The sequence below is a fragment of the Platichthys flesus genome, chromosome 8 (genome assembly GCF_949316205.1).
Source record: "Platichthys flesus chromosome 8, fPlaFle2.1, whole genome shotgun sequence".
In the NCBI taxonomy this organism is placed as follows: Eukaryota; Metazoa; Chordata; class Actinopteri; order Pleuronectiformes; family Pleuronectidae; genus Platichthys; species Platichthys flesus.
The window spans coordinates 20,195,222-20,222,693 of NC_084952.1; the positions used below are offsets into that span (position 1 = coordinate 20,195,222).

At 42.1% G+C, this 27,472-nt stretch overlaps 2 protein-coding genes across 10 annotated transcripts; one reads left to right on the forward strand and one right to left on the reverse strand.

Annotated features, from left to right (window-relative positions):
• Positions 1 to 1,598: 1,598 nt before the first annotated feature.
• On the reverse strand, positions 1,599 to 13,795 carry LOC133958493 (NACHT, LRR and PYD domains-containing protein 5-like). Of its 9 annotated transcripts, XM_062393321.1 has the most exons (14): positions 13,315 to 13,446; positions 12,230 to 12,421; positions 12,010 to 12,129; positions 11,789 to 11,908; positions 11,569 to 11,688; positions 10,609 to 10,733; positions 8,502 to 10,305; positions 7,076 to 7,249; positions 6,030 to 6,203; positions 5,476 to 5,649; positions 3,583 to 3,759; positions 3,036 to 3,212; positions 2,269 to 2,292; positions 1,599 to 2,139 (listed from the first exon to the last, which is right to left on the reverse strand). In XM_062393321.1, exons 2-14 carry the CDS (start codon positions 12,271 to 12,273, stop codon positions 2,136 to 2,138), a joined length of 3,237 nt encoding a protein of 1,078 aa, XP_062249305.1. In that variant the 5' UTR covers positions 12,274 to 12,421; positions 13,315 to 13,446; the 3' UTR covers positions 1,599 to 2,135. The 9 variants fall into 9 exon arrangements, with proteins under 9 accessions (XP_062249305.1, XP_062249301.1, XP_062249303.1 ...); XM_062393317.1 differs by lacking the exon at positions 13,315 to 13,446 and adding an exon at positions 13,726 to 13,795 and having other exon boundaries at positions 1,691 to 2,292; XM_062393319.1 differs by lacking the exon at positions 13,315 to 13,446 and adding an exon at positions 13,726 to 13,778 and having other exon boundaries at positions 1,691 to 2,292; positions 12,230 to 12,360.
• A 2,667-nt stretch (positions 13,796 to 16,462) lies between these two features.
• hdac3 (histone deacetylase 3) lies at positions 16,463 to 23,133 on the forward strand. Its single transcript, XM_062393329.1, has 15 exons — positions 16,463 to 16,643; positions 17,268 to 17,350; positions 17,483 to 17,625; positions 18,181 to 18,262; positions 18,801 to 18,857; positions 18,949 to 19,004; positions 19,096 to 19,229; positions 19,400 to 19,480; positions 19,624 to 19,697; positions 19,861 to 19,925; positions 20,235 to 20,324; positions 21,181 to 21,239; positions 21,531 to 21,610; positions 21,745 to 21,902; positions 22,006 to 23,133. The coding sequence occupies exons 1-15, from the start codon at positions 16,589 to 16,591 to the stop codon at positions 22,073 to 22,075; spliced, it is 1,287 nt and encodes a 428-aa protein (XP_062249313.1). The 5' UTR covers positions 16,463 to 16,588; the 3' UTR covers positions 22,076 to 23,133.
• The last annotated feature ends 4,339 nt before the right edge of the window (positions 23,134 to 27,472 follow it).

The following is a 27,472-nucleotide window of genomic DNA, read 5'->3' on the forward strand; positions in this document are numbered from 1 at the left end:
ATAAACACAGATTAACTTATTTACTTTGATTTATTTTTCATGTTCGGAAACGTTAAATTCGTGAAAAGCTTCGGGGGAAATTGTTGGAGAACAAAAGTGTAACACTGTACCAGAGTTTAGACTTCTTTTCCAACACATGTAGCCTACTAAGCTATTACTGGAGTCTCAATAGTTGTTCAAAAGAATTCTCTGGAGATGGTCAAAGTTCAGTGCAGTGGAGTTTATTCTTTCACAAGATGTAAACAGAGCTGGTTTCCAGAATCCAAGTGAGGAATGAGCTTCAAACCTAATTCTGCCCACCCTCGTCTCGGCTACTGCCCTTTCAGCCAATCAGGCGGTGGGTTCTCCACCTCCTTTCTAGTTCAAAACATCTGCTGGGTCTCTAACATGATGGTTTCATACTTTTCTAAGTTGAATTTGTCTCCCCCTACAGCTTCACGATGGGTCGATTTTATTGGCGAATAGAGAAGCGATTGTTGAACTTTTGACACCATTAATCTTTGGGGAGTCTTGGAGTGTCCTCTGTTCCTGACTCCATTAGATTCGGTTAGACGTTTCACTCCATTAAAAAAAAATGATTTATTCTATTCTGGATATATTTGCAACATCTATCTAGTAAGGGCATATACTAGCAAAAAAAACACAGAATTAAAAAACATGAAGGCACTGGTGAGAGGAGCAGAGGAGAGAAAATCATTACCCATCTGAGAATTGGTCATAATTGATGCGCTTCATAAAATAGGCAAGCAAGCACCATACTGGACTCTGGGAACACTGGAAAAAACTGACACTCATGCATTGATAGAGAGTAACACATATGATGAACAAGGAAGGGAATTAATTTTAGAACTACATTTACATTTACATTTTTCATTTAGCTGACGCTTTTATCTAAAGAGACTTAAAATAAGTGCATTCACCCCAGGGTTTACAAACCCAGAACAGCAAGAATCAAGAAACTAAGATTTCTTAAAAAATAAAAAATAAATAAAAAGCGGTGAACACACGGTGAAATGTCATGTGGATGATGGTACTGACGTGTGCAGAGGAGAGTCAGGGGGAGAAGGACCCGTGTGCCTGTGAGAGTCTGGTGGAGTTCCAGCAGGCGACCATGAGCAGCCTGGAGCAGCTCACACAGAAACATATCCTTTAAAACACATCTTGAAACAAACACCTGCTCTGATGTTAGAGAGTAAACTGAGGTTTGTGAACATGTGACACTAAAATAATCTTCTCATTTGATGTTTTAAAAACGATGCCTGTTGTCCCCGGCAGCTGTTCCATCAGTGTGAAGGAGAAGCACAGGATTGAGCATTAAAGCAGAGACAAGTAGAAACAGAACTCTTCTCTCTGAGATGTTTCTCTTCTCGTTACATCTGGTTTGTCACAGAGGAAATTATCAATGCGTTTAATTCATTGACTGAATATAAATGCTTTGACTGAGATGTGCTGCTGTTAAACTACAGCACCACCTATGGGTCAAAAGTAGAAAAGCATCCACCGCTCTGCACGTGATGCAGAAATGAAAACGTCCCATTTTTAAGTCCAGAGTTCTGATCTTTTGTGTCAAAGACAAAACTTTGATTTTTAACTCAAAGTGATTTCAATGTTTTTATTTTAGTGTTGAACAAAATCAATTTGTGACGTGAATCCAGGGACTTTAAGATAATAAACAAACATATACACAGAATGTGGTTATACACATTACATTACATTTCATTTAGCTGACGCTTTTATCCAAAGCGACTTACAGTAAGTGCATTCAACCCAGAGGAGACATACTGAGGGACAAAGGTGGAATAAATAATAAAGACAAATTTAAATAAGATTAAGATTAAGATGCATTTATTAGTCCCAAACACATGCACAGACATGCAACGGCACACTCATGCAGGTAGGGAAATGTAATCTCTGCTTTTAACCCATCTGGTGCAGGACACACAGGATACACTGTATGTGACTCTTTACAGAGGGTTTATATATTCTGCTTGTGTTGTGTCATTTCAATAAACACATTCTTCATGTGCATAAACACAATCGGGGCACGAAGGTTGCTGGTTTTAATCCGGTTCAGATGGGGTCTTCCTGTGTGGAGGCTGCATGTTCTCCCCATGTTTTCTCCAGGTGCTCCGGCTTCATCTGACAAACACATGTAGATTAGGGGTTGTGTAGATTGGAGACTACACACAAGCTGCTGCTGCTTCAGCCTCTGGATCCTCAGGACACAGCTCGGCCTCCGTCCACACACACTGTCCTCTTCTAACTCACCTCCACTCAAACAACTCCTCCCATCTGTTGAGAGAAGAATACATCAGTCTTACAAATACTTACTTCATCAGCTGTGAGTCAGTGATCCAGTGCATCCAGTAGAAAGAGCAGCAGGGACTTCAGTCCTGTTCAGAGGTGGAGCAGCTTCATCTCTGCTTCATGTTCTTGTGTTGGAATGAACACGCTAAGAGCTCAGTGTGTTTCCTCTGCATGTCAAAGTGCAGAGTGGACACCTGAGAGGTGGATTTACTGCTGTTATAGGTGAAGCCATGTTTCACTGTCTGTTGATGAACATCTGCTTCTGACAAACTGGGACCAGATGAGACAGATGGACCTCAGCAGAGGTTCTGCTCTGTATAAAGAGCTCCTGGTTACCATGGTGAGCACACACTGTCTAACTGACTATGAGGACACACACTGTCTCTGAGGACACATACTGTCTCACTGTCTCTGAGGACACACACTGACTGAGGACACACACTGTCTCTGTGGACACACACTGTCTCACTGTCTCTGAGGAGTGCATTTGGTGTTTTGGTGACATGATGAGTATGGAGAGATTGAGATGTTCTGGGTGAGTTAGAGATCAACTGAACCAACCAGACGTTGATTTAAACTTCCCTTATCCGTCCCTTTAAGGAGAGTGTGCACCACAGAACAGTGTAAAGGCACTGTGGTCAGTGGGCGGAGCTCTCTACTGTGATACTGACTGCGTTTAGTAAAGTACTGATGAAAGCAGCGTGGACTGACTCCAACCATCTACTGACCTCAGAGTCTCCAATCTACAGGTTAGACTCTGCTGTAGATCAATAAGCTCCTTCACTCCTGCGTCCTGCAGGTCGTTGTTTCCTCTCAGATCCAGTTCTCTCAGATAAGAGGGGTTTGACTTCAGAGCTGAAGCCAGAGAAGAACAGCTGATCTCTGACAGACTGCAGCTCTTCAACCTGAATAAAGAATAAAATGTATCTGTAAATTAATTTAAGTTCATGTGTGAAAATAACAGACACATACTCATGTCAGCTAACATGGAAGATAAATATGAAATCAGACATGTTGGACTTAAAACGAGTCTTGATTCAGTAACAATAGATTATTTGGACCCGTCTCTGTCCTGCGGATCAGTTTAGGAAATCCAGAACTAAACTCAGTGTTTTAACAAGTAGCTGAATATTTAAAATGTCACAGTTTAATTAATGAATGGATTCAAGTTATGTATGAAGAGAAATTATGTTAAATTAGAATTAAACGATATAAATTGTGTATAAATGTTGTTTTATAGATATGAGATCTACAAAAGTTAGTCAGCGAACTGACCTCAGAGTCTCCAGTCGACAGTTTGGACTCTGTAGAAAACCACACAGCTCCTCTACTCCTGAGTCCTGCAGGTTGTTGTTTCTACTCAGATCCAGTTCTGTCAGATGAGAGGGGTTTGACAGCAGAGCTGACGCCAGTGAAGAACAGTTGATCTTTGACAGACTGCAGCGATCCAACCTGGAAAAAGAATAAAACTTAACTGTAAATTAAACTGACTTCATATAAAGGACTTTGACTAAACATCACTGTCTCTGTTTTCAGAAGTCTGAGTCAAGTTGTTCTGGACATTATCTGGAACTTTTCCTGAAGCCTCCGAAAACAGTTTCTTGGTGAGTCCATGTGAGAATAGAGCAGGTGAATGTCCAAAGGATTCACAGAGAGTGAGTGGACGTGTTTAGGACACAAACACGAAAATGTCCAGACACTATTTAACAGAGTTCATGACTGAAAACAACTTGAAAGTCCTTGTGACCTCGGGTTCAGTTGTTTGTAATATGTTACTTCACCTCTAGATGTCTCTAAATATATTGCTGGACATGTTCAGGAGTCGTACACATGAACAAGTTTACTGCGTACATATACGACACCTGGAGACGTCACTAACTCCTTCACAGTGAACCTGTAACTTAACATAACTTAACGTAATCATGGTTATCATGGAGATATGTGTTTTGGCTCCGCCCCCTCGTCTGAATGTTCCTACATGTTCCTTTTGCGGTGAACTAGTCGAACCCGGACAATCTCCTGCTGCTGCTTCAGCTAAAGATAATTTCCAACCCACTTGTAAGAACATGTTCCACAGTTGATGTGTGAAAGGGCGAGTAGTTCTATGATCATGTTTTCTTGAAGTGGCGATGATCTGAGCAGCAGTTTGACCAGTTGAAAGTGGTGCAGGGAGCCTGAGGAACACGTGTGTACAGGGAGGTACAGAGATCTAGTAGTGAAAAAATAAAGGCATGGACAACCCTGTGTAAGTCCTGAAACAAGAGGAAGGGTTTCATGTTGGAAATTAACCCAAATTGGAAGAAACAGGGCTGAAGAATGTTGGTCCTAAAAATAAAAGAAATCAAATATAATGAACTTGGACTCTGGACACTGAGCCCAGACCTAGGACACCATCGCAGCATGCTGTCATGTGGTCAGTCCACAGGACCACTGGGACAAGTCCTGGTTAGCTTCCATAACAACATTACATGTACACATTGTCCAGCATTGGATTGTTTCTCTGTCAGTAAAACGTCAGTCACATTGAGCCTGACTCGGTCCTCAGCGCTCATTCTACAAACATCTCTCAGCTCAGTATCAGTATTCACTGTTAGGAACACATGTTCTGCACTTTGACCTTAAAGTTCCAGTGAGGAAGATTCAGGTGAAAGGATCCATTGTTAGAAACTGAAGAGAAAAGAATCCGAGAGGTTTTCACTAGTTTCATCTGAATTGTACCAGTTGTTTTCTTTACTTTAGAATGAGATATTTATATTGATATACTTTATATCTACATGCTTTTGATTTAAACATTTTAGATTTAAATACTCAAGATATAAATACTTTATATTTAAGAGGAGCCGGTCCCCTCTACGGCGGCCATGTTTTTTACAGTAGCCTAGACTGGACAAACTATACAGATTTTACTCTCCAGTCCAAGACACAGCAACTTCAATCCTGATTCCTGCAGCTTGTTGTTCCTCAGATCCAGCTCTCTCCGATGTGAGGGGTCGGACTTCAGAGCTGAGGCCAGGCCTTCACAGTGTTTCTATGACAATTGAAGCTACCACAGGTTCTCCATCATGTTTGGAAGGGGGGGAGGTGAACGGTGTTCAGCTGCGCACTTCACCACAAGATGTCACTACATTCTATACACTGAACCCTTAACAATAAAACATGATGTCTGACCTCAGAGTCTCCAGTCGACAGGTTGGATTCAGTAGAAAACCACACAGCTCCTTCACTCCTGAGTCCTGCAGGTTGTTTCTATTAAGATCAAGTTCTCTCAGATGAGAGGGGTTTGACCTCAGAGCTGAAGCCAGAGAAGAATAGCTGGTCTCTGACAGTCTGCAGCTCTCAAACCTGGATAAAGAATAAAACTTTAATCTAAATTAAACTGAGTTAATGTGTGAAAATAACAGAGACATATTCATGTCAGCACAGACTCATAACATGGAAGATAAATATGAAATCAGACATGTTGGACTAAAAGCGAGTCCTGATTCAGTAAAATAGATTATTTGGACCCGGTCTCTGTCCTGCAGATCAGTTTAGGAAATCCAGAACTAAACTCAGTGTTTTAACAAGTAGCTGAATACTTAAAATGTCACAGATTAATTAATGAATGGATTTAAGTTATATATAAAGAGTAATTATGTGAAATTAGAATTTAAATGAGATCAATTGTGTACAAATGCTGTTTTATAGATATGAGATCTACAAAAGTCAGTCAGTGAACTGACCCCAGAGTCTTCAGTCGACAGGTTGGACTCTGTAGAAAACCACACAGCTCCTTCACTCCTGAGTCCTGCAGGTCGTTGTCAGTCAGATAAAGTTCTCTCAGATGAGAGGGGTTCGACCTCAGAGTTGAAACCAGAAAAGAACAGCTTTTCTCTTCCAGACTGCACCTTCCCAACCTGGATAAAGAAATATGAATATTTGAATGTGTCCTCCTGTTGTTGTGGATCGTCATCATGTCAACACAGACTCTCAACATGAGAGTCTGACCTCAGTCCAGTCTGTGACCCAAAGATAAATATCATATCATTATATTGTTTCATTCATCACCTTTTTCTCTGTGTGTTGGTCACTGAGCAGGTTTGTCTAATTAAACACTGTTTAAAGTGGGATGGCTCCTGACAGTCACTTCCTGTTTGATTCTATACTAATCAACTCTCCAAAGATGGTTCTGCAAATTAAGATTAAGATGCATTTATTAGTCCCAAACACAGGCACAGACATGCAAAGGCACACTCATGCAGGTAGGGAAATTTAATCTCTGCTTTTGACCCATCTGGTGCAGGACACACAGAGCAGTGAGCGACCATGTACGGCGCTCGGGGAGCAGATGCTGGGGGAGTAAGGTGCCTTGCTCAGGGGCACTAGACAGGGTAGGGAGACTCTTGGATTTTTGGACAGATCAATCCAGGTTCGTCTTTTGTTGTCTCTCCGTGGAGTCGAACCAGAGACGAACCAGAGACCTTCTCTGCCCATAGTCCAAGTTTCTGCCACTAGACCACTTAAAGTGTTTCAATAAGAATGTGTCTTATTTTAAAAACCTGAGGAGGAAGAGTGCTCGGCCTCAGTCCACATGTTATTTACCGACACTTTCTTAGTGATCAGGAGCAGGTGAGTGCAGGTGAATGGAGTTGATGAGGTGGACGTGACTGACAGGCTGGGTGAGTGACAGATGACTGAGGGACAGTGAACAGAGCAGGACTGAGGAAATTTAAATAAATAATGACCCAATAAGAAAGAAAGTCTGAAAAGTGAAGATGGATTTAAGGACCTCAGAGTCTCCAGTTGACAGTTTGGACTCTCCAGTCCAGAACACAGCAGCTTCACTCCTGCTTCCTGCAGCTTGTTGTTCCTCAGATCCAGTTCTCTCAGATGTGAGGGGTCTGACTTCAGAGCTGAGGCCAGGACTTCACAGTGAGTCTCTGAGAGTCGACAACCACCGAGTCTGTAATTAAAGAAAATATCAAATCTATGAGAATTAAATCAGAAAACACAACTTTCATACAAAACGTTATCATTTGACCCTCACCCTGGTAAATCCGATTTGTGTTAAAAACACCTCAGGAGAATCCTTTCAAATTTGGTACAAGCGGTCATTCAGACTGAACATGTTCATGGACTGTTGAACATGATATCTCAGGTCTGTCTTTAGGGGATTTCTTTACATTTTGAGAAACTGATTAGATTTCAGAAGTCAAAGGTCAAAGGTTACAGTGACCTCATATTATTGTGAAGTCAACATGTCAGAAGCCTGGAGGGACGGACACTGCTCTGGTTGGTGATGGTGGTGTGAAAACACAGGGTTGGAATTCTAGTTTGACAAGAAAGAAGAATAAGCTATATTTCCAAGGAACCGTCAGTGATTTTCATCCAAAACTCTGATTCATTGATCGTCTCCTCACACTGTGCTAGCTGTTTGCTCATATATATAATTTAAACACAGTACCAGTCAAAAGTTTGGACACATCTTCTCATTCAATGTTTTTGGAGCGGTCCTCATGAGAGCCAGTTTCATCAGAGCATTTGATGGTTTTCACGATTTACTGACCTTCCAGTATTAAAGTAATGATGGACTGTCGTTTCTCTTTACTTAGTGGAATGGTTCTTGCCATAATATGGATTAGAACTGTGGTCGAATAGACCTATTCACTGTAGAGCTGTGCACCAACCCTGCCTCTGCACAACACAACTGTCTAAAACACGTTAAAAAGGAAAGAAATTCCACAAATTAACTCTTGACAAGGCAATCGTGTTAATTGAAAACCATTCCAGGTGAAACCCTCATGTAGCTTATTGAAAGAAGGCAGAGAGCAGCAAAGCTGTCATCAGAGCAAAAGGTGTCTACTTTGAAGAATCTAAAATATAAAACATATATACATACACTGTAATCAATAACCTATGTTGCACCCCACATGGTCGTATGTCTGAACCCTCAAACTGTCATACACACACACACACACACAAACACACACACGCACACAAACACACATGTCTTATGGTTTGTGGAGGAAGCTGGAGAACCCAGAGAAAACCCTGAAGACAGCAGGAGAACCTCCTCCTCACAGAAAGGTAGCACTAACAGTGATCACTGCAACACCATGCTGCCCAAAACAATGAGAATCATTTAACACTATGTGTATTTGAAGAACAACTCATCTCCACTGATTGAACATGTTATTGATCATGTCTGGACTCACCGAGCTTTCCTGCAGTTCCTCACAGCTGGGATCAGTCTCCTTCGACCCTGGTCTGTAGTGTTGAACTTCTTCAGGTCCAACTCCTCGAGAACCTCCTCTGACATCTGCAGCATGTAGGCCAGAGCTGAGCAGTGGATCTCTGAAAGTTTCTCCTCTGATCTGTTCTCTGACATAAGGAACTGTTGCATCTGCTGATGAACTGAGTGGTCGTTCATCTCAGTCAGACAGTGGAAGATGTTGATACTTCTGTCAGGAGAAATGTCATCACTCTGCATCTCCTTCAGGTTGTTGATGACTCTCTGGATGATCTCTGGATTGTTCCATGTCCGACCCAGCAGGCCTTCTAAGACTCTCTGGTTGGACTCGAGACTGAGGCCGTGAAGGAAGCGAACAAACAAGTCCAGATGACCATTTGTACTTGTGAGGGATTTCGCCATGGTTCTCTTCAGGAGGTCATCCAGGAAGAAGGTACTCTCTGTGTCCCCATATGTTCCAAAGTTGAACTTGTTGAGTTCTTCTGTGTTCCTCTCGGTGTAACAGTGGAACATGTAGACTGCAGCCAGAAACTCCTGAATGCTCAGATGAACAAAGCAGTAGACTGATTTCTGGAAGATCACACACTCTCTTCTGAAGATCTCTGTACAAACTCCTGAGTACACAGAGGCATCTGTGACATTAAGACCACACCGCTCCAGGTCTTCTTGGTAGAACATGATGTTTCCTTCCTCCAGATGTTTAAGTGCCAGCCTCCCCAGCTTCAGGAGAACGTCCCTGTCAGCCCTCGTCAGCTGCTGTGGAGTCGTCTCATGTCCCTCACCGTACTTGCTGTTCTTCCTCATTGTCTGAATCAGCAGGACGTGTGAGTACAGGTTAGTCAGGGTCTTGGGCAGCTCTCCTCTCTGATCTGTGGTCAACATGTGCTCCAGAACTGTAGCACTGATCCAGCAGAAGACTGGGATTTGACACATGATGTGGAGGCTCCTGGACGCCTTGATGTGTGTGGTGATTCTGCTGCACAGCTCTTTATCACCGAATCTCCTCCTGAAGTACTCCTCCTTCTGGGCGTCAGTGAAGCCTCTTACTTCTGTCACCCTGTCAACACATGCAGGAGGGATCTGATTGGCCGCCGCAGGTCTGGAGGTTATCCAGACGAGAGCCGAGGGAAGCAGATTCCCCCGGATGATGCTTGTCAGCAGCACGTTGACTGATGACCTCTGTGTGACGTCAGACACAAGCTCCCTGTGGTGGAAGTCCAGAGAAAGTCTGCTTTCATCCAGGCCGTCAAAGATGAACAAAGGTTTGCAGACAGCGAGCGTCTCTGCCGTGAGCCTCTGTAACGCTGGATGGAAAACACGCAGCAGCGTGAGAAGACTGTGCTGCTGATCTTTCACCAGGTTCAGCTCCCTGAACGAAAGCAAAGTCAGCAGACGCACATCTTGGTTTTCTAAACCCTCTGCCCAGTCCAGAGTGAACTTCTGCACCGAGAAGGTTTTTCCAACGCCAGCGACGCCGTTGGTCAGGACGACTCTGATGAATCTCTGCTGGTCAGTGGAGGCTTTAAAGATGTCGTGGCACCGGATGGGAGTGTCGTGGAGGATCTTCATCTTGGAAGCCGTCTCAAGCTGCCTCACCTCATGTTGAGTATTAACCTCTTCACTCTGTCCCTCTGTGATGTAGAGCTCAGTGTAGATCCTGTTGAGGAGGGTTCTACTTTTTGTTTCATCAGTTCCTTCAGTCACATGTTCACATCTCCTCCTCACACTGAGCTTATGTTCATATAAAACCTCCTGCAGACCACGATCTGCTGAAAGACAAGAAACAATGTCAGAGACAGAGAATCGGAGAATCTGCTGATTGTTTTTATCAGATACAGAAAAGAAAATAAAACTTCTTAACTTTGTGCTTTTATAACGATTTTAAATGCTGATGCTGTATGAAGGTACAAAATAAAACCACATGTGCTGTTGTCAGAAACGAGACACATGTGCAGTGCTGCTCTGACAGGCTGTCTGAGCTCCAACTCCTGTTCTGGATCTTTGTCCACACTGGGGACAGGAGGAATCTCCTGAATAATCAGACTGGTCCCAGTATGAGGTGATGCACTTACTGCAGAACCAGTGTCCACAGCTGGTGGAGACTGGATCCTTGAGGACGTCCTGACACGAAGAACAGCAGGACAACTGCTCCTCCTCAGAACCATGACTCCTCTTCCTCTTTCTGTGAAGACATGTCCTGATAATCAAATCAAATCAAATCAAATCAAAGTTTATTGTCACATGCACCAATGACAGCGTCATCGGAGCAATGAAATTCTTGTGACATGGCAGGCAACATCTACGCAGTAGACGAGTTTAAAAAATTTAAAAATAACATTCTATATAACATACAACATATAACATCGTAACTTATAACATAGTCAAATGAAGCAGCAGTTTACAGGGTGAAGGAATGGGGAATATTAAATTAAATAATATGAATATATGTGAAGTAAGTGTATTTGTATGAGTGGGGGAGCAGAATGTACAAGGTGACTGTTCAGAAAGTCAGTGTTGATTGTTCAGAAGCTTGATGGCCTGGGGGAAGAAGCTGTTTTTGAGTCTGGTAGTCCGTGCTCGGATGCTCCTGAAACGTCTGCCAGACGGCAGCAGTGTGAGAAGTCCACAGCCTGGGTGGCTGTGGTCCTTGATAATCTTACGGAAGGGAAATGGCAGCCAATGATGCCATCTCCAGGGGGAGCTCCCTAGGGGCTCCCCCTGGCTAGGCGAGCCCGGCTCCCCGGGCCGGTGGAGCCCGGCTAGCTTTAGCTCGCTCGCCAAAGCCATGTAGCGAGACTCGATGCACTCTAGCGTATTGTTTCTGACATAGAAGAACCACAAGGGGCGTACACACGTTTCAGGGACCGTTCTGTGCGTACACAATGGTTATAAATGAGACCCCTGAGCTCTTTGAGTGATTCTGAGAGATTAGTCACCAACTTCAATGAAGCTGTGTCCTAATGCAGGGGCCACACTAGAGGAAACTAAATCATCTTTAGAGCATGCAGGTCACAGTAGAAACAGTGTCTTACTCTGTGTGTGAGGGTCCAGGTTCATTACTGAAGCATGGAGGAAGACTCATGGACCAGTCACTCTTCAGAGACACACAGCTGGACCCTGGAGACTCTGCTCTCAGTCTTTGGTCCTGACCTCTGCAAACACAAATATGTTTTTATTCAGAACACATCATTCAATGGTTCATTCTCTGAGGATACAGTTTGGAGGTACACATGTTTATAGCAGGTCTCTTACTTTGTGTGTGAGGGTCCAGGTTCATTACTGAAGCATGGAGGAAGACTCATGGACCAGTCACTCTTCAGAGACACACAGCTGGACCCTGGAGACTTTGCTCTCAGTCTTTGGTCCTGACCTCTGCAAACACAAATATGTGTTTATTCAGAACACATCATTCACTGAGTTCATTCTCTGAGGATTCAGTTTGGAGGTTCACATGTTTGTAGCAGGTCTCTTACTTTGTGTGTGAGGGTCCAGGTTCATTACTGAAGCATGGAGGAAGACTCATGGACCAGTCACTCTTCAGAGACACACAGCTGGACCCTGGAGACTCTGCTCTCAGTCTTTGGTCCTGACCTCTGCAAACACAAATATGTTTTTATTCAGAACACATCATTCAATGGTTCATTCTCTGAGGATACAGTTTGGAGGTACACATGTTTATAGCAGGTCTCTTAATTTGTGTGTGAGGGTCCAACTTGCTCTGAAAGGTCCTTGTCCATGTTGCACTGGGCCGGCTGCGGCTCAGTTGTGGTTCAGGCCATGCTGCTCTTCTAGATATTCAAGGTCTGGTCTATTTCCTTCTCAGTCTGCACTCAGTTTACAGCAGAACACAGTGAAATGATCTTTCACACCAGTTTCAAAGTTTATCTGTTGAAAACGTCACAAACACAAATATTTGCAACACTTCCTGTAGACTACCCATTTCCAAATAAAAGCACTCCAGCATTTCTGTCGACAGTATCAATTTTGGGGGCTTCATAGTTTGTAGTACTGGTATTTATTTGATTAAACAGGACTTCTTATATACAAGGAAATACAGTGAACACATCAGAAACCTCAGGAAGGCTGTAGTTACATTAAAAGTAAAAAACTTCACGTGAAGGACAAAAGGCTCTCTCTCGTCCTCTCTCTCTCTCTCTCTCTCAGACTTCACGTTGTCTTTCCTGACAGGTAGGGTTCCAAACTCTCTGAAAAATAAATAAGGGACACCTCTTTGGTAGGGCTGGCCGACCCGATTGCCTTCACCCTTCCTGGCGTGGTGAATTTGTTTTGCCCCTTTTTTTGTCAGTGATACGATTTTTTAGCTATTTGATCCTGAATTGATTTAAATGCATATTTTTGAGTGACATGAACACATAGTACGAATCTTTCTTAAACAGAAATCTGTCTTGCTTAACTTAAAGTTATACATAAATATAAAACAATAGATCGAAATCAGAACATCCATCCTGAAATAGTGCATATTGTTGCAATAACAAAAGTACGTGGTGGGATGACTCAGCACACCATGGGCAACAGAAAAAGTGCGCCGGCACACCGTCCAGTGCGCTTTATAGATATTTTTGCGCACATTTTCCACCCAGGCGTTTGCTTTTTCCCATTCCTCCTGGTATTTTTGCGTCCTTTTCTGCTTTTTTCTCGGAGGAGTACGAGTCGTATTTCTGCTCGAAGCTGTACCGCCCCGTAAAGCAGTGTCGACGTCTGTGTCACTGTCACCCATGCTGTTTTGTTGCCTACCACTATCTTCTCCTTATACTTACTTATCTTCCACTATCTTCTCCGCGAGCAACAGTACCTCCTCGACCAATGGAATGACCGTATTCTGTATCATCGTACTCGCGTGTGAATATGCTGTTGGCTCACTGATCCCAGAGCATGACATTGCCTGGGAACAAGTTTACCGTAAATGTTCTTATAAAGCGCCCTGTTATTAATTTTCCACTGGTCTTTTACTGACCATTTTATATATCTCCCAGTAATACGGGACAAAGTGCGTCCCTTTTCAGCTCATTACGGGACGGGACGGTGACCTCAGGAAGCCTCCATTATTTTAAAATACAAATTTCATCCTGAATCTTCTTCTCTCTAGAGTCCACGAGCAGAAAACTGACTCAGAGTCAGTGACAGTAAAATAATATGAATGAATAATATAAATGTAGCTGAACACTCACCAGCCTCAGACTTCACGTCTCCTCCGTCTGCTGCTTGTAATTAGAACAAGACTGAACCCTTGCCCCCTCCTCCTCTGCTCTGCGGTTACTGTAAATCACGTGGCTGTGTGTGTGTGTGTGTGTGTGTGTGTGTGTGTGTGTTCTAAAATTAAAACTGCTGTTTGTAACTCAACTCATTTTTAACAGAAATATATAAACATTCTGTATTATTATTTGTATTAACTGTAACAACATCATGTGAACACGATGAGGACGTGTTTCCTTGCGATTGGTCTGATCCGTGAATAGTCTGTTAACATGTAGAACTACCAAACGGCCCAACTCCATCAAATGAAGCCTGAGCTCAAACCCATGTTTTCTCCTGTGATTTGAAGTTTGTTATATTTGGTGTTAGAGCTGAATGTGTGACTCCATCTGCAGAACTCTGCCACGTCCGGTCACATTTATACAGTCCAGTCACAGTGTTTGGTTTATAGATCGAGAGAAATACAGCTACATTGTGATGCATTATTTGACCGTTGTGTATTTCAATAATTGTTGAGATTTGCATCCCCTTCTTTTCCCTGATAAGACGAGTGTTCGATGTGTAAAATGATCCAAGTAGAAACAGTAACAATGTTTGTCCACATGGTGTCAGCAAAGAGCCAGGGTACCTGGCTGCAGACAACATGGTTTTCCCATCAAGTCTATACTGTATTAACTGGAGTTCCACCATATAAACTACTTTCTATGAAAACAAAAATTAAAACTGATGTGTCAGTGTAAATTTAATTTACAGGATAAAGAGTTTTTCAAAAGTGGTCGTTGTTCCCTATTTTTAAAATATTTATATTCTCAGACAAAAAACAGCTTTGGATATAATTAGATTTTTCTGAAACAGCTTCAGAATGAGTTGGAGAGTTTGTGACATATTAGATTTAGATAATTACAAGTTATTGTGTGCAGTTCAGCATTTCGGGCATGTTTCCTAGAACAGAGTTTACTTTTAGAAATTAATATTTTATAGAATATGTGACACTTTGGAGCTCACAGAATAACCTTCAATAGGTGAAGTTTTTATTCTTTAAGAGTGGGCAACTTGTAATTAATTCTTTTGTTTTATCGTCTTTTTTTTAGACTGTTAACATAGAAATTCAACATACAGTGTTACCACAGAAGGATCGGACGGTCACAAACTGCCACAATTAAATTATACATTAAGAAAATCAAATGCAAGAAAGCATCGATTGTTGGTGAACTTACATATGTGGAAAACAGTCCTCAGTGTTTTGTCTCCTTCCTCTGCAGTGTCCTGCAATCTGCTCCCCCCCGGTCCCTGTGATCCTCCTGGGATGCCGGGATTCAAGGTAAACTAAAACTACAATTTCTTTCAATTTTCCAGAAATGGAAGTTACATTTACATTACATGTCATTTAGCTGACACTTTTGTCCAAAGCAACTTACATTTTTAGAACACTCAGCATTTATGAGAGGCCATTTTACCGCATTGGACCGCAGTGGTGGCTTGTGATGGGTCCTCCTGGTGGGCGGCGGTGGACGGTGACTGAGGACTGAAGTGGCGTCTGGTCTGGATGGTGGATCGTGGTCTAGATGGTTGCTGAGCATGGACTGTGCTTCATCAATGCTGCTAGAGACTTTGATTATTGATGATGTTCTCCTGCACGTGGCATCTATTGCACTTCTGTCCGTCCTGGGAGAGGGATCCCTCACATGTGGCTCTCTCTGAGGTTTCTACATATTTTTACCCTGTTAAAAGGGTTTTTTGTAGTTTTTCCTTTCTCTTGCTGAGGGTTAAGGACAGAGGATGTCACACCCTGTTAAAGCCCTATGAGATGAATTGTAATTTGTGAATATGGGCTATACAAATAAAATTTGATTGATTGATTGATTTTAGGGGTTCAGTATCTTGCCAAGGACACTTAAGCATGCAGATGGGAAAGAGTGGGATACGAACCAGCAACCTTCTTGCTGCAGAACACCCGCTCTATCCCCTAGGCCACACTCTCCCGAGTTGATCTGATGAAAGCCCTACATCAAGTTTGTCATAGTAAAAATGTGGATTATGGCCAAAATGGCCACTAAAAGCCCATTCTATTGCCTGATTAATAATAATAATCCTTACAATTTCAATAGGGCCTCACCCTGTCTCATTCTGTTTGGTGCTCGGGCCCTAATTTTAAAATAATAAGTTAGTTATTTGCCCCAAAAGTGGCTGTAAAAAGTGTCTGTTAATCCATCAGGCCCAGGACATTTATCCTATTGTAAGCATATGACTGTTCTGTTTAGTTCATCCACTGTTAAGTCCTCATCACATTCTTTCCTGAAGTCACTATAAATTTGAGGCATATATTCTTTCATTTTATTTAAGACATTGTCTGAATACCCAGCAGAAAATTATGAGTTATAAAGATTTTGATAGAAATGACTTATTTCTTTTGAAATGACCGTTGGGTCTGAGCAGTCAGCATTTATCCTCAGAGTTTGTACATAATTCCTTTCTATATCTTGTTTTCTAGTCTGCAGAAATACGCTGCATTCTTCTTCAATCGTCTCAGATCTCGAACTGATATATGCTCCTCGAGCTTTTATTTTATTAATACTGGCAAGTTCGGGATGTGTGAAGGAGAGTTTCCTTTTGTTATTCTCTGTTAATTTCTGTTGGATGTAATTTTTCTCGAATTATATTTTCTCGTCCCATTCGGTAGCTCCCCCTCCCCTCCCCGTCAGCGCGGTCGCTGTCTGATGACGCAGCATCTCGGTTCTCACTATGGCGGCTCTCTGCTAATTGAGGAGAAATGCGGGGTTTTTAGGTGCAACAACACCGCTTCACTGGGGGAAACAGACAGACCATATTTCTTTCAGGATGAGCAACCGGACCTCCTACTTTTACGACCCCGACGTGGGCAACTTTCATTACGGTGGGTTTTGATGCCTCATTGAGCGGGGCGACAATGGGAACGGTGCTAATGTTAGCCAGCTACATGCTAATATCCTCAGGCTGGGGTTTTTATTTTAACATTACATTTTCGCATCTTACGCCCCCGATGATGCTTTGCGGGGTTCGTCGTGCAGGTTGTGACTGAAGCGCATCCACAGCTCTGTGATGTAAAATAATATAATAACGGTTAGCGTCCGTCACATTACAGTGTCTGCATGAACTGTCTTATATGTAAACCCTTGTTTTTGTTGTCTGTCCGTTTGTATAAAGTGCTTCCGGTGCGTTGGCAGACATACAGTCACCTGCTCCACTCGAACTGAACATGTACACAAACTCTGCTCTCTGCACAGTTTACTTTGTTGTAAGAATTATGTTGAACTTGTGCAACTGGAGATCGAACTTATCATTTAATCTGTTATAGGTGCTTTTGTGTCAGAGTCTTGTGTCATTTTGTCAGTGTCGAGTGAGTCATGATAAAGCACACTTTGCATCAGTGTGATTCTGAATCTCGGATGACTTGCTGCCTCCCTTGGAGTCACTCGTATACACTACAAATGCACTGTTGAACTAACTTGTACTGAAATGTGAAAACTGTCTCTGCCAGGTGCTGGCCACCCCATGAAGCCACACCGCTTGTCCCTCACTCACAGTCTGGTGTTGCACTATGGACTTTACAAGAAAATGATGGTGAGCAGCACAGGGAGGTGGATCTACATATTCAGACCCTGGCGATGCTTCTCATCCTGAAGTAATAGCTGACTGCTATTATCAAAATGAAAGACTTTATAGTGTCCTGCTGTTCTTGTTTGTGTTTGTTAGGTGTTCAAGCCATACAAAGCATCTCAGCATGACATGTGTCGTTTCCACTCTGAAGACTACATAGACTTTCTGCAGAAGGTCAGCCCCAACAACATGCAGGGCTTCACAAAGAGCCTCAACACATTCAATGTGGGAGATGACTGGTGAGTACGTTCTTATTTAAAAAGCCTCTTCCAGAAATAATTAATACCTAAAATTCTGAAATATCTGTGCTATTCATTGCAGTTATTAACATAGCACAGAGAAATCCCATGGTTTCATATTTGTTACCAGTTTCATAATGTCTCATTTCCTCTAATACAAGAGTGAGATAAGTACCACTTATACTGCTGACATAGGCCCCACCCCTCCAACCAATAATAGCCAATTGTTTGCTTAAAAACAGAAAAACAAGAAACATTCTAAGCCAGTTATATTGCTCCACAGTCTTGGTCATGTGTAGAGGAAGTGCAACCAGTGTGTTTTACTTCAGATTTTATTTCCATGACACCAGTGCAGCTACTGCATTACCAAAAACACTGTAACTGCCCCTTTGGTGTTGCAAAGATGGCTGCCGGGTGGCGTGGCTTTCCTGAAGGGGCTTTTGGCTCATTCAGCAGTGTGAATGTCAGAATTCTTCACTTAATAAACAAGTGTATTATTGCTGTTATTAGAGAGCTGACTAAACCATACTAAACATACTCTGTGTCCATTTGTAGTCCTGTGTTTCCAGGTCTTTTTGAGTTCTGCTCAAGATACACTGGAGCCTCTCTACAGGGAGCCACACAGCTCAACCACAAGGTAACTCACAGCTGTTCCTGCAGTGAAAATCATGAGGCTGATGCTTACCAGCTGCTGATCGCTGATGTGTGTGTCAGATGATAATGTGAACCCTTCTTTGCTTTACTGAAGCCAGATAACCTCCTCACGACTTACTTCTACTGTAGAAACTTCTAAATTCATCACCATGAGCGGTTTATTATGTAGAAGAAGTGCAAATTTTATTTATGAAAGTCCCAGAACCCTAGGGAAACACACAAACTGACTCCACAGCGCTGGCTTTCTTGCTCTCACGAGAATACACACACACACACACACACACACACACATATAAACACAAATTGTGTTTTCAGACAACAGAATCTGTAAACTTGTATGGATGGTGTATGGAGAACCTGAGGAGGCGGCTGGGCGACTCTATTTTTTACATCCGGAGTAAAAACAAATAAAGTAGAGTGATATGTAATCTGGAGGTCCTTGCCTGACTTGGCAGCAGCATGACCAATGGGCTTTTCAGGACTTTTGTGACTGATGATCATTTCTGCTCCGTCTTTTTCAGATCTGTGACATTGCCATAAACTGGGCAGGAGGTTTGCATCATGCTAAGAAGTTTGAGGTCAGAACAGAATTTAGTTAATTGGTTGCTGTCTCTGTATTTGTTGCTGTGAGTTTCTTTAGTTATTTAAATGAGTTTCCTGTGTTTGAAGGCGTCTGGATTTTGCTACGTCAACGACATCGTCATTAGTATCCTGGAGCTACTCAAGTAAGAACACACTCATCTGGATAGACGTCAATATATTGTTCCTCAGTCCCTTTTTTACAACTGTCCCATGTTTGGTGTGTGTTGATCACAGATACCATCCAAGGGTTCTGTACATCGACATAGACATTCATCATGGGGACGGCGTCCAGGAAGCCTTTTACCTGACCGACCGTGTCATGACTGTGTCCTTCCACAAATATGGGAACTACTTTTTTCCTGGAACAGGTATGAGCTGTTTTGACAACTCAAACAATTTTTTTTAGCATACAAATATTTAGTGTTTGCTTAATTTAGAGTAAACTATAAGTAAGTTGCAAATTATCTCTTGTAACTAATCAAACTTATAAAGACAAGTGTGCGTTAAAACAGATTGTGTGTGTGTGTGTTTCCTTTAGGTGACATGTATGAGGTAGGGGCAGAGAGCGGACGATACTACTGCCTCAATGTTCCTCTTAGAGACGGCATCGATGACCAGAGTGAGTTCACTTCATGTGAAAATCTGATTATTGAGACCTAACACTGACTGTTTGATATACAAAAAAACCTGCATTATCAGTACTAGTGTCAACTGGTCATAGGAAGAACTAGAGCCAGAGTGTGTTTGTCTTTGTGTTTTCAGGCTACAGACACTTGTTCCAGCCGGTTATTAAACAGGTGGTGGATTTCTACCAACCCACCTGTATCGTCCTGCAGGTCAGTCTTCATCTTGGTCATCATTGGTCATTTACTCTGTGTGAGAGGAAATAACATAAACTTCAGGTTCAGGACCTGATGCAGCTCTTTGAGAATTTGAGTAAAACTTTTGTGAGGTTGTACCCACTGAAGGATTGTTAACACATATTGGGTCTGGTTGCAGTGTGGAGCAGATTCTCTGGGCTGTGACAGACTGGGCTGCTTCAACCTCAGTATACGAGGACATGGGTGAGACAGGCTTATTTCATTTAAGAGTCATTATCAACCACCGTTTGGTTTTCATCAGTGCAAAACTTGGTCAAATCATTTCTCTTCTCCTTATCACACTAACAGATTGTGATTGAAAGGGCTTTATTCTACAGCTAGTGTTTTGTTGTATGTGTTGTCCTTGTAAACATTGTAACATCTGACTAATTGTTTACAGTGTAAATTACTGTCGTATTAACATTGTTCTAAGAAGTTTTTTAAAGACCAAGGGATTTATTTATTTTTTCCTGTGTGTATTAATCTGTGTATGCTTTTCTTTGTGTTGTGCAGTGATTGTGTGGAGTTTGTAAAGAGCTTTAAGATTCCACTGTTGGTCCTGGGAGGAGGAGGATACACAGTGAGGAACGTGGCTCGCTGCTGGTGAGTCTGGTGCACAGAACCAATACAACCCTGTGACTACTAAGATCCTGTGAAATTGGTGTCAGAGCGCTGTTTGATTCCACATATCTTTGTTTCCCATAAAAACATAAAGCTATGGAGGCAGCTGTGGATATTAGCTGACATAAACAAGCAGTTCAAAAGGGAAAGACAATTCCTGTGGATTTAACGGATGAAACAAAATGATTGACGCTCCACATTAGTCGTGTTCATCCCTTTGCATGGAATTGTTTTGAATCATTTGTTGCAGATCCTGGTGTCTGAATCCTTCTGAGTGAAATACAACCACCCTTTGAACCGTGTAGCTTTTTGCTACTCGTGTTTGAAGTAGCTACTAGCTGACTGTAGGCTTACCTGCTGCCAAAGCTTTGTAGAGTGCGTTTTCAGAGAGTCAAGGGTTATGTTAACAAGGCACGTGCTGGGATGTTTATGTTCCCTGTAATAAGAGCAACCATTTCAATACATGGTTGCTCAAAATAAGGCATTGAAATCTGCGTTGTGATTCCGTACAGTAGTTATCAGCCGTGTTGAAGCTGGTACCTGATCAGCATTATATTTCAGTACCTAGCCCTAATCCTAGTAGGACGATGAGTCATCTGAGTCGTACAAGAAGAGAACAGACATTAACAAGAGATTTAAATGTAAAAATACCATGAATAGTTTTTGGCATATTTAGCAAACGACAAGAGAGAAATTAGCAATTAACACTGGCTCATAACAGTGTGAGTTGGAAAATGTATTTTTAAATTTAATGGGGATTTTAACAGGCCATCATTTCATTTTAGGTCATTGGTTGTTGCTTTGTTACTGACATACTTTCTGTGCTGTTGTGTTGCAGGACCTTTGAGACATCTCTGCTGGTGGATGAACCCATCAGCGATGAGCTGCCTTATAGCGGTGAGTTGTACTTTACTTGATGTAAACTCAATATCAAGCCCTCTGTTGTTATTACATATGCTGCACATCAATGAGTTTTTGTGATGGCTGTTCCACTATTAGAATAATGTTGTTTTAATGCACCCATAGAGTAGATTCGTATTGAGCATTTTTTTACTTTAGCGCCATCTGTAGGAAGTTCAGTGAAGCTACTGGTTTTAAATATAGTTGAATGCTAGCACTGATTTGATCTGTTAATCTGTTCTCTTTGGTGAATCTTCTCCATCTTTCTCCTGTTTCTGCTTCCTCTAGAGTATTTTGAATACTTTGCTCCAGACTTTACGCTGCATCCTGATGTTAGCACCAGGATAGAAAACCAGAACTCCAGACAGGTAAAACACTAAAACACACCCAGAGGCTGAGAACACTGAAAATGCTCGTAAGTCCTTATCCAGGTGTTTCATGGTCAAGGTCGCTTGTTGTGTCTGAGGACAATGATACATCAAGTGTTTGTATGTTGTTGCAGTACTTGGAGCAGATCCGTCAGACAGTGTTTGAGAACTTGAAGATGTTGAACCACGCACCGAGTGTCCAGATTCACGACGTTCCCTCTGACATGCTGAGCTACGAACGCACTGATGAGCCCGACCCTGACGAGAGGGGGGCTGAGGATAACTACACCAGGTCAGTGGGCCTGCACTCGGCCTCACATAAGGGCAGCATGCTTACTGAAGTGTTCTGCCGTTGTCCTGTATCTAACTGTCTTTCAATAATGTCACTTCCTCAGGCCAGAGGCGCCCAATGAGTTCTACGATGGCGACCACGACAACGACAAAGAGAGTGACGTAGAGATTTGATCTGAGGACGAAGAGGGGTGAAGCTTTTCCTTGCAGCCTCGAGTTTGCATCCTCTGCAGACTGCAAACATGACATCCTTAAAGAACTTTCAGGAAGGACGGCACCCTCAAGTTGTCTGTTTGCTATCACTAGTTTCTCTAATCCATCTTCCACATTGACATCATGACTGTTCTATTATAAATCAACAGAACAAATATCATCTGGACTCATACAGGGGTTTTGAGTCGACACGTCAAATCATGTAACAGGAACTGTCTAGGTGTTTAGAACGTTGGATGTTGAAACACATGTACATAAAGTTTATCAGCTGTGTTATGTCTATTCCTGTAAAACAATATTATTTGTTATTCGTATTTGTTAGTACGAAGGATCAGTGCTTCTTCGTACTAACAAATTGTAGATGTAGATTATGATAAAACCTCTTTGGTATTTTTCCTTTTGAAAGAGGAAATTGTCAACTGTAATACATTTTATGAATTTCTCACATAAGGATTTGTCTTCAGATCATGAGCATCTGAAATACGTGTACAGTAACACAATGGGATGTCCACAGGATGATACTCAGTGAGAAGACACAAAGAAGACGCCACACCGGGTGTCAAGACGCACAATCATGTGTGAAGTGTATGCGATGAGTCACCAGCCAGCACAGATGTTTGAAAGCAAGTGTAATTTGACTTCAACTCTTGTCTGTTTTACAGTTTTCTTTGAAATCCTAATATGACTCATGTGCCTTACACCTCAAATGATCCAGAGCACGGCATTCTCACCATTTTGGAGTTTTACATGTGAGCTGTAAGTATAATGTTTTAGAGGACAACTGGTGACCAGGCAGGTCGTTTGGTGGTGAATCTGTACAGAAGTAGTTGTTTTCAGATGAACTTCACTGTGCAGCTTCATCAGAAGTACATCTGTGGCAATTGAACGCTGTATGAAGCCACAGTGGAAATGATTTGTACCGTCCACCGTCTCCTCTTTTAGCCAAAAACTGTTTTAATGTGATTTTTGATATTGTTGTCAACAACCTTAGTTTTTAATAAAAAACAATTTGAACTGTTCACGTGTAGTTGATATTTTAGATTTTGAAACCAGCCACCAGGGACAGCACACATCTTAAAGGACCCATATTGTGGAAAACACATGTTTGGGCTTTTACTATCCGTAATGAACTGAAAGAGGTCAGTAGGGACCCTGTATGAGTCACATGGGTTCGCACTCGTCTCTCAGACCCTCCCAGCTGGAACCAGTCATCTCAGGGGAACCAATACACACATGCACACTGATTTTTACTCACTTTTTGTTTCTCCTACAGCGTCCGTTACAATGATGCAAACAGGCGATGACGTCATTTAGTGACTTTTAGCACAGCCAATAGCGACTCTCCTTAGTGAGGATTTGGCAACACTGAGCCAGACTCAAGTGGCCACAGCCATAGATACATATAAAGTCCACAGCTTTTTGCACTTCCGCATTGGTCTCGTCGCTCAGCCCGGGTTGCTGCCGCTTGTTCGAGACTCAAAGTGCGCAGAGAGAAGGACAATGTGCGCCGTGCAGCTGCTGCGGGTGTCGGTACATGAGCGGATCAGCGCTGCCGCTGAAGACTTCCTGCTGCAGGTGGAGAAAGGAGGAGGAAAGGCTCGAGTCCCGGCGCTGAGAGCGATGCTCACCGAGCGGCTGACGGCGGCGGCGGAGGAGATCGCCGCTGTGTTCGAGGAAACCGTGGAAGAGTATGAAGACCGACTGGAGCGGTCAGAGCGGGAGATCTGCCGCCAGAGGAGGCTGCTCGAGGCCGTGATGAAGCCCGAAATAAGGCTGCATAGAGCAGGTCAGTCCCCGCTCCCTGGAGCCGGAAAGCTGGCTGAGCTAGTGGAGCTTGCTTTTCTTCGAAAGACACAAACAGTTGTGGATTTAAAATGTATTTTATGTGAGCAGAGCAAGTCGTCACTAACAGCTTCAAGAAGTCGATTTGAATTTGACCTAAATCTTTAAACCATTAAGAAAAAGTGTAAGAGACAAAAATATAAACAGTCAGGTCAAATAAAAAAAACTTATTACCGTTCAGAGAATAGACATTTTTTTGGGAATGAAATAAGGAGAAAGAAAGTTAAAGAGTCAATGAATGAATGCAAGGCCTCAGATGTGACTTGATAAAAGGCAGCGACAAGTAGAAAAGACTATTTAAGAGAAGTACAAGTTGGAGCAGACATGATATATTTTCTAATCATTCATGTGAGAAAATAAACTCTGTGAAATCTGTATTCATGGATTTTCCACTGACTGAACATTGACTGAAATTGTCTGCTTGAAATGAGAGTAATGTCTGAAAGCTGTTTTCAGTTTTCATTTAGCATTTCTGCTCACTGTCATATTTGACATAGTAACATTGAAGCTGTGCTTAGAGATTTTGTTTGTATATTCTACTATGAACTGCTTAGGACGTGAAAAAAGTGGGCGAGACCTTGAATCTCTGGTAGAGCAGCCAGCGTGACCCTCTAATCAGTTAACATAAGCAAGCTGTTCCACAGCCAGTGTTCCCAAGGTCTAAATTAGAATCTCATATATCCTGTGGGTTCTAAAACTTTTCTTTCACACGATGCAGGAAAACCTGCAGAGCCAATACAAGTTCATGTCAGTACATCATAAAAACATTATACCATAAAATGAAGGGTAATTATCCATTGTCAAAAAAACACCTACATGCATGAATGCAAACGAGAAAAAACTCAGAAGATAAATACAATTTATTGAAATAATGAACATAAATGACATTGTAATTATGTCATTTTCAACCCAGGATTAACCTGCACACAAACTACATATCATACTATCAAACTACAGAAGTTTTTTTTGGAAAAGTATCAAAGAATCTGTATCGACTCATTGTTTTATATTTTGACACTATTTGAGACCAAACAACACCAAACATCTCTGCTCTCCATGCAGACTCCATGCAACTGGTGGCGAGTAAAGAAGAGGTTCCCCCCGAGCAGGACCCAGAGCCCCCCCACATCAAAGAGGAAAAGGAGGAACCTTGGACCAATCAGGAGGGAGTGCAGCTTCAACAACTGGAGGAGGCTGATATCAAGTTCACATTGACTCCTTTCGCTGTGAAGAGTGAAGAAGATGAGGAGAAACCTCAGTCGTCACAGCTTCATCAGAGTCAGACTGAGGAGAACAGAGCGGACGGTGGATAACAAGAACCAGCCAGGAACTCAGGTCCTGATGGACATTTACAAACTGGTCCTGAGGACAAGACTGAGGACTCTTCTGAGACTGAAGACAGTGAAGATGATTGGATGGAGACTAGGGAGCCTCAGTGTTGTTTGAATATAAGGATCAACAAACAGCCTTTAAGTGATATGAGATGTAAAACTGATAAGAAACCATTTAGTTGCTCTGAGTGTGGTTACAGATTTAGACTAAAGGCCAAGCTAACTCTACATATGACAATTCATACAGGAGAGAAACCATTTAGTTGCTCTGAGTGTGGTACACGATTTAGACGAATGGACACGCTAAAGACACACATGAGGATTCATACAGGAGAGACACCATTTAGCTGCTCTGAGTGTGGTGAATGTTTTAGACTAAAGAAGATGCTAAAGCTGCACATGAGGATTAATGCAGGAGAGAAACCATTTAGTTGCTCCGAGTGTGGTACACGATTTAGACGAATGGACATGCTAAAGACACACATGAGGATTCATACAGGAGAGAAACCATTTAGTTGCTCTGAGTGTGGTAAAAGATTTAGTCGAAAGGACAGGCTAACTTTACATAAGACAATTCATACAGGAGAGAAACCATTTAGTTGCTCTGAGTGTGGCAAAAGATTTAGAATAAAGGGCGAGCTAACTGTTCATATGACAATACATAAAGAAGAGAGACCATTCAGTTGCTCTGAGTGTGGTAAAAGATTTAATCAAAAATCCGGGCTAAATTCACATATGAAAGTTCATACAGGAGAGAAACCATTCTGTTGCTCTGAGTGTGGTAAAGGATTTAAACATAAGCGCAGTTTAACGAGTCATATGAGGATTCATACAGGACAGAAACCATTGGTTGCTCTGAGTGTGGTAAATGATTTAGCCGAAAGTCCAATTTAACTATTATTTGAGGATTCATAGAGGAGAGCAGTGATTCAGTAGCATTGTATGCGACAAAATATTTGTTACGGATTGATCAGCAGCTATTCATATTATACATATTCATAGTTCAATGATGTAAATAGATAATAAAGAGTCCCTATATAACCAGTTTTTATCAGTTCAACAGTTTTTGGAATGCAGAATTGCACACACAGGCCCCGCCCCCATTCACTCACACACACACAACAGAGAGGTCAACTCGTTGATGTGACATAGGTGGTAAATGTCGACTGGAAGCAACACAAGTGTGAGGACAGGGTTTCAGACTAATGATAAATTATTAGCGCTGCTGTTTCAGGATCAGAACAGGAGCAGCAGTTGGCTTGTACCTGGTCAGAGTCTGGGTGTCTTCTTCCATACTCACTGACCTGGGCTCACTTTACATTTTCTCTATCAACACCAACACTCATCCAAAGTTATTTGAACCTGAACAGAACTGAACTTTACTTTGTGTTTGTTTGATTCACTCCAGAGTTTAAGAGAGACACACACACCCACTAACATAATACTATAGAAACCTAAAAGTTCATCTAAATCATAACCACTCACTTTACTGAGCTGGTTAAATATACTCTGGGCACAAAGTTTGAAATTTATTCACGACTAAGTTTTATTAACAGTCGGTTTTTCAAATTTTATTTGAAAAGCCCATAGTCCTTAATCCTCAACAAGAGTAAGGGAAAACTACTAAAAACCTGTTTAACAGGGTCAAATAAGTAGAAACCTCTACGAGAGCCACATGTGAGGGAGTCCTCTCCCAGGACGGACACACGTGCAGTAGATGTCAAGTGTAGAGTAAAACATCATCAGGATACAGGTTCTAGCAGCATTGATGAGGATGAACATTTTGAAGGATAACTGAAGGTCAGATACTTGAAGGTCAAGTAGGGTTTATTAGGATCCATGGAGATGCAGCTAAGAGATATTTATATTACCTCATTAAATCCCAGAAAGGCGCAAAATATGGGGCCTTTAATGAGCACCATCATACCAATTTGTAATCTTATAAAAAAAACATTACAGGACTTAAGTTCATCTTCATAGCTCCGTTCACACACTGTATATTAGAGAGCAACTTTAGAAACACATAGAGACGTAGCACCAGCTTAAATTCAGACACATTTCATTTCTGAAGCTCAAACATAAAATCTTCCCCCAATCGAAAAGTAGGGACATATATGTCTCTATATTAAAATCACATTTTAACTTTGTAATGCTTGACTATACAATGACATTCTTACAATGCCTT

What these genes read in the sequence shown, in the direction of transcription:
- LOC133958493 (XM_062393321.1), bottom strand. Translation starts at nt 12,273, where the DNA reads ATGGACAAGGACCTTTCAGAGCAAGTTGGACCCTCACACACAAA. An exon ending in CCTGGACCCTCACACACAAA is followed by an intron (nt 11,909 to 12,009) that starts GTAAGAGACCTG and finishes TTGTGTTTGCAG; the next exon opens with AGGTCAGGACCAAAGACTGA. An exon ending in TGTAGATTGGAGACTCTGAG is followed by an intron (nt 2,293 to 3,035) that starts GTCAGTAGATGG and finishes TTCTCTCAACAG; the next exon opens with ATGGGAGGAGTTGTTTGAGT.
- hdac3 (XM_062393329.1), top strand. Translation starts at nt 16,589, where the DNA reads ATGAGCAACCGGACCTCCTACTTTTACGACCCCGACGTGGGCAACTTT. An exon ending in CCACACAGCTCAACCACAAG is followed by an intron (nt 18,263 to 18,800) that starts GTAACTCACAGC and finishes CGTCTTTTTCAG; the next exon opens with ATCTGTGACATTGCCATAAA. An exon ending in CGATGAGCTGCCTTATAGCG is followed by an intron (nt 21,240 to 21,530) that starts GTGAGTTGTACT and finishes TGCTTCCTCTAG; the next exon opens with AGTATTTTGAATACTTTGCT.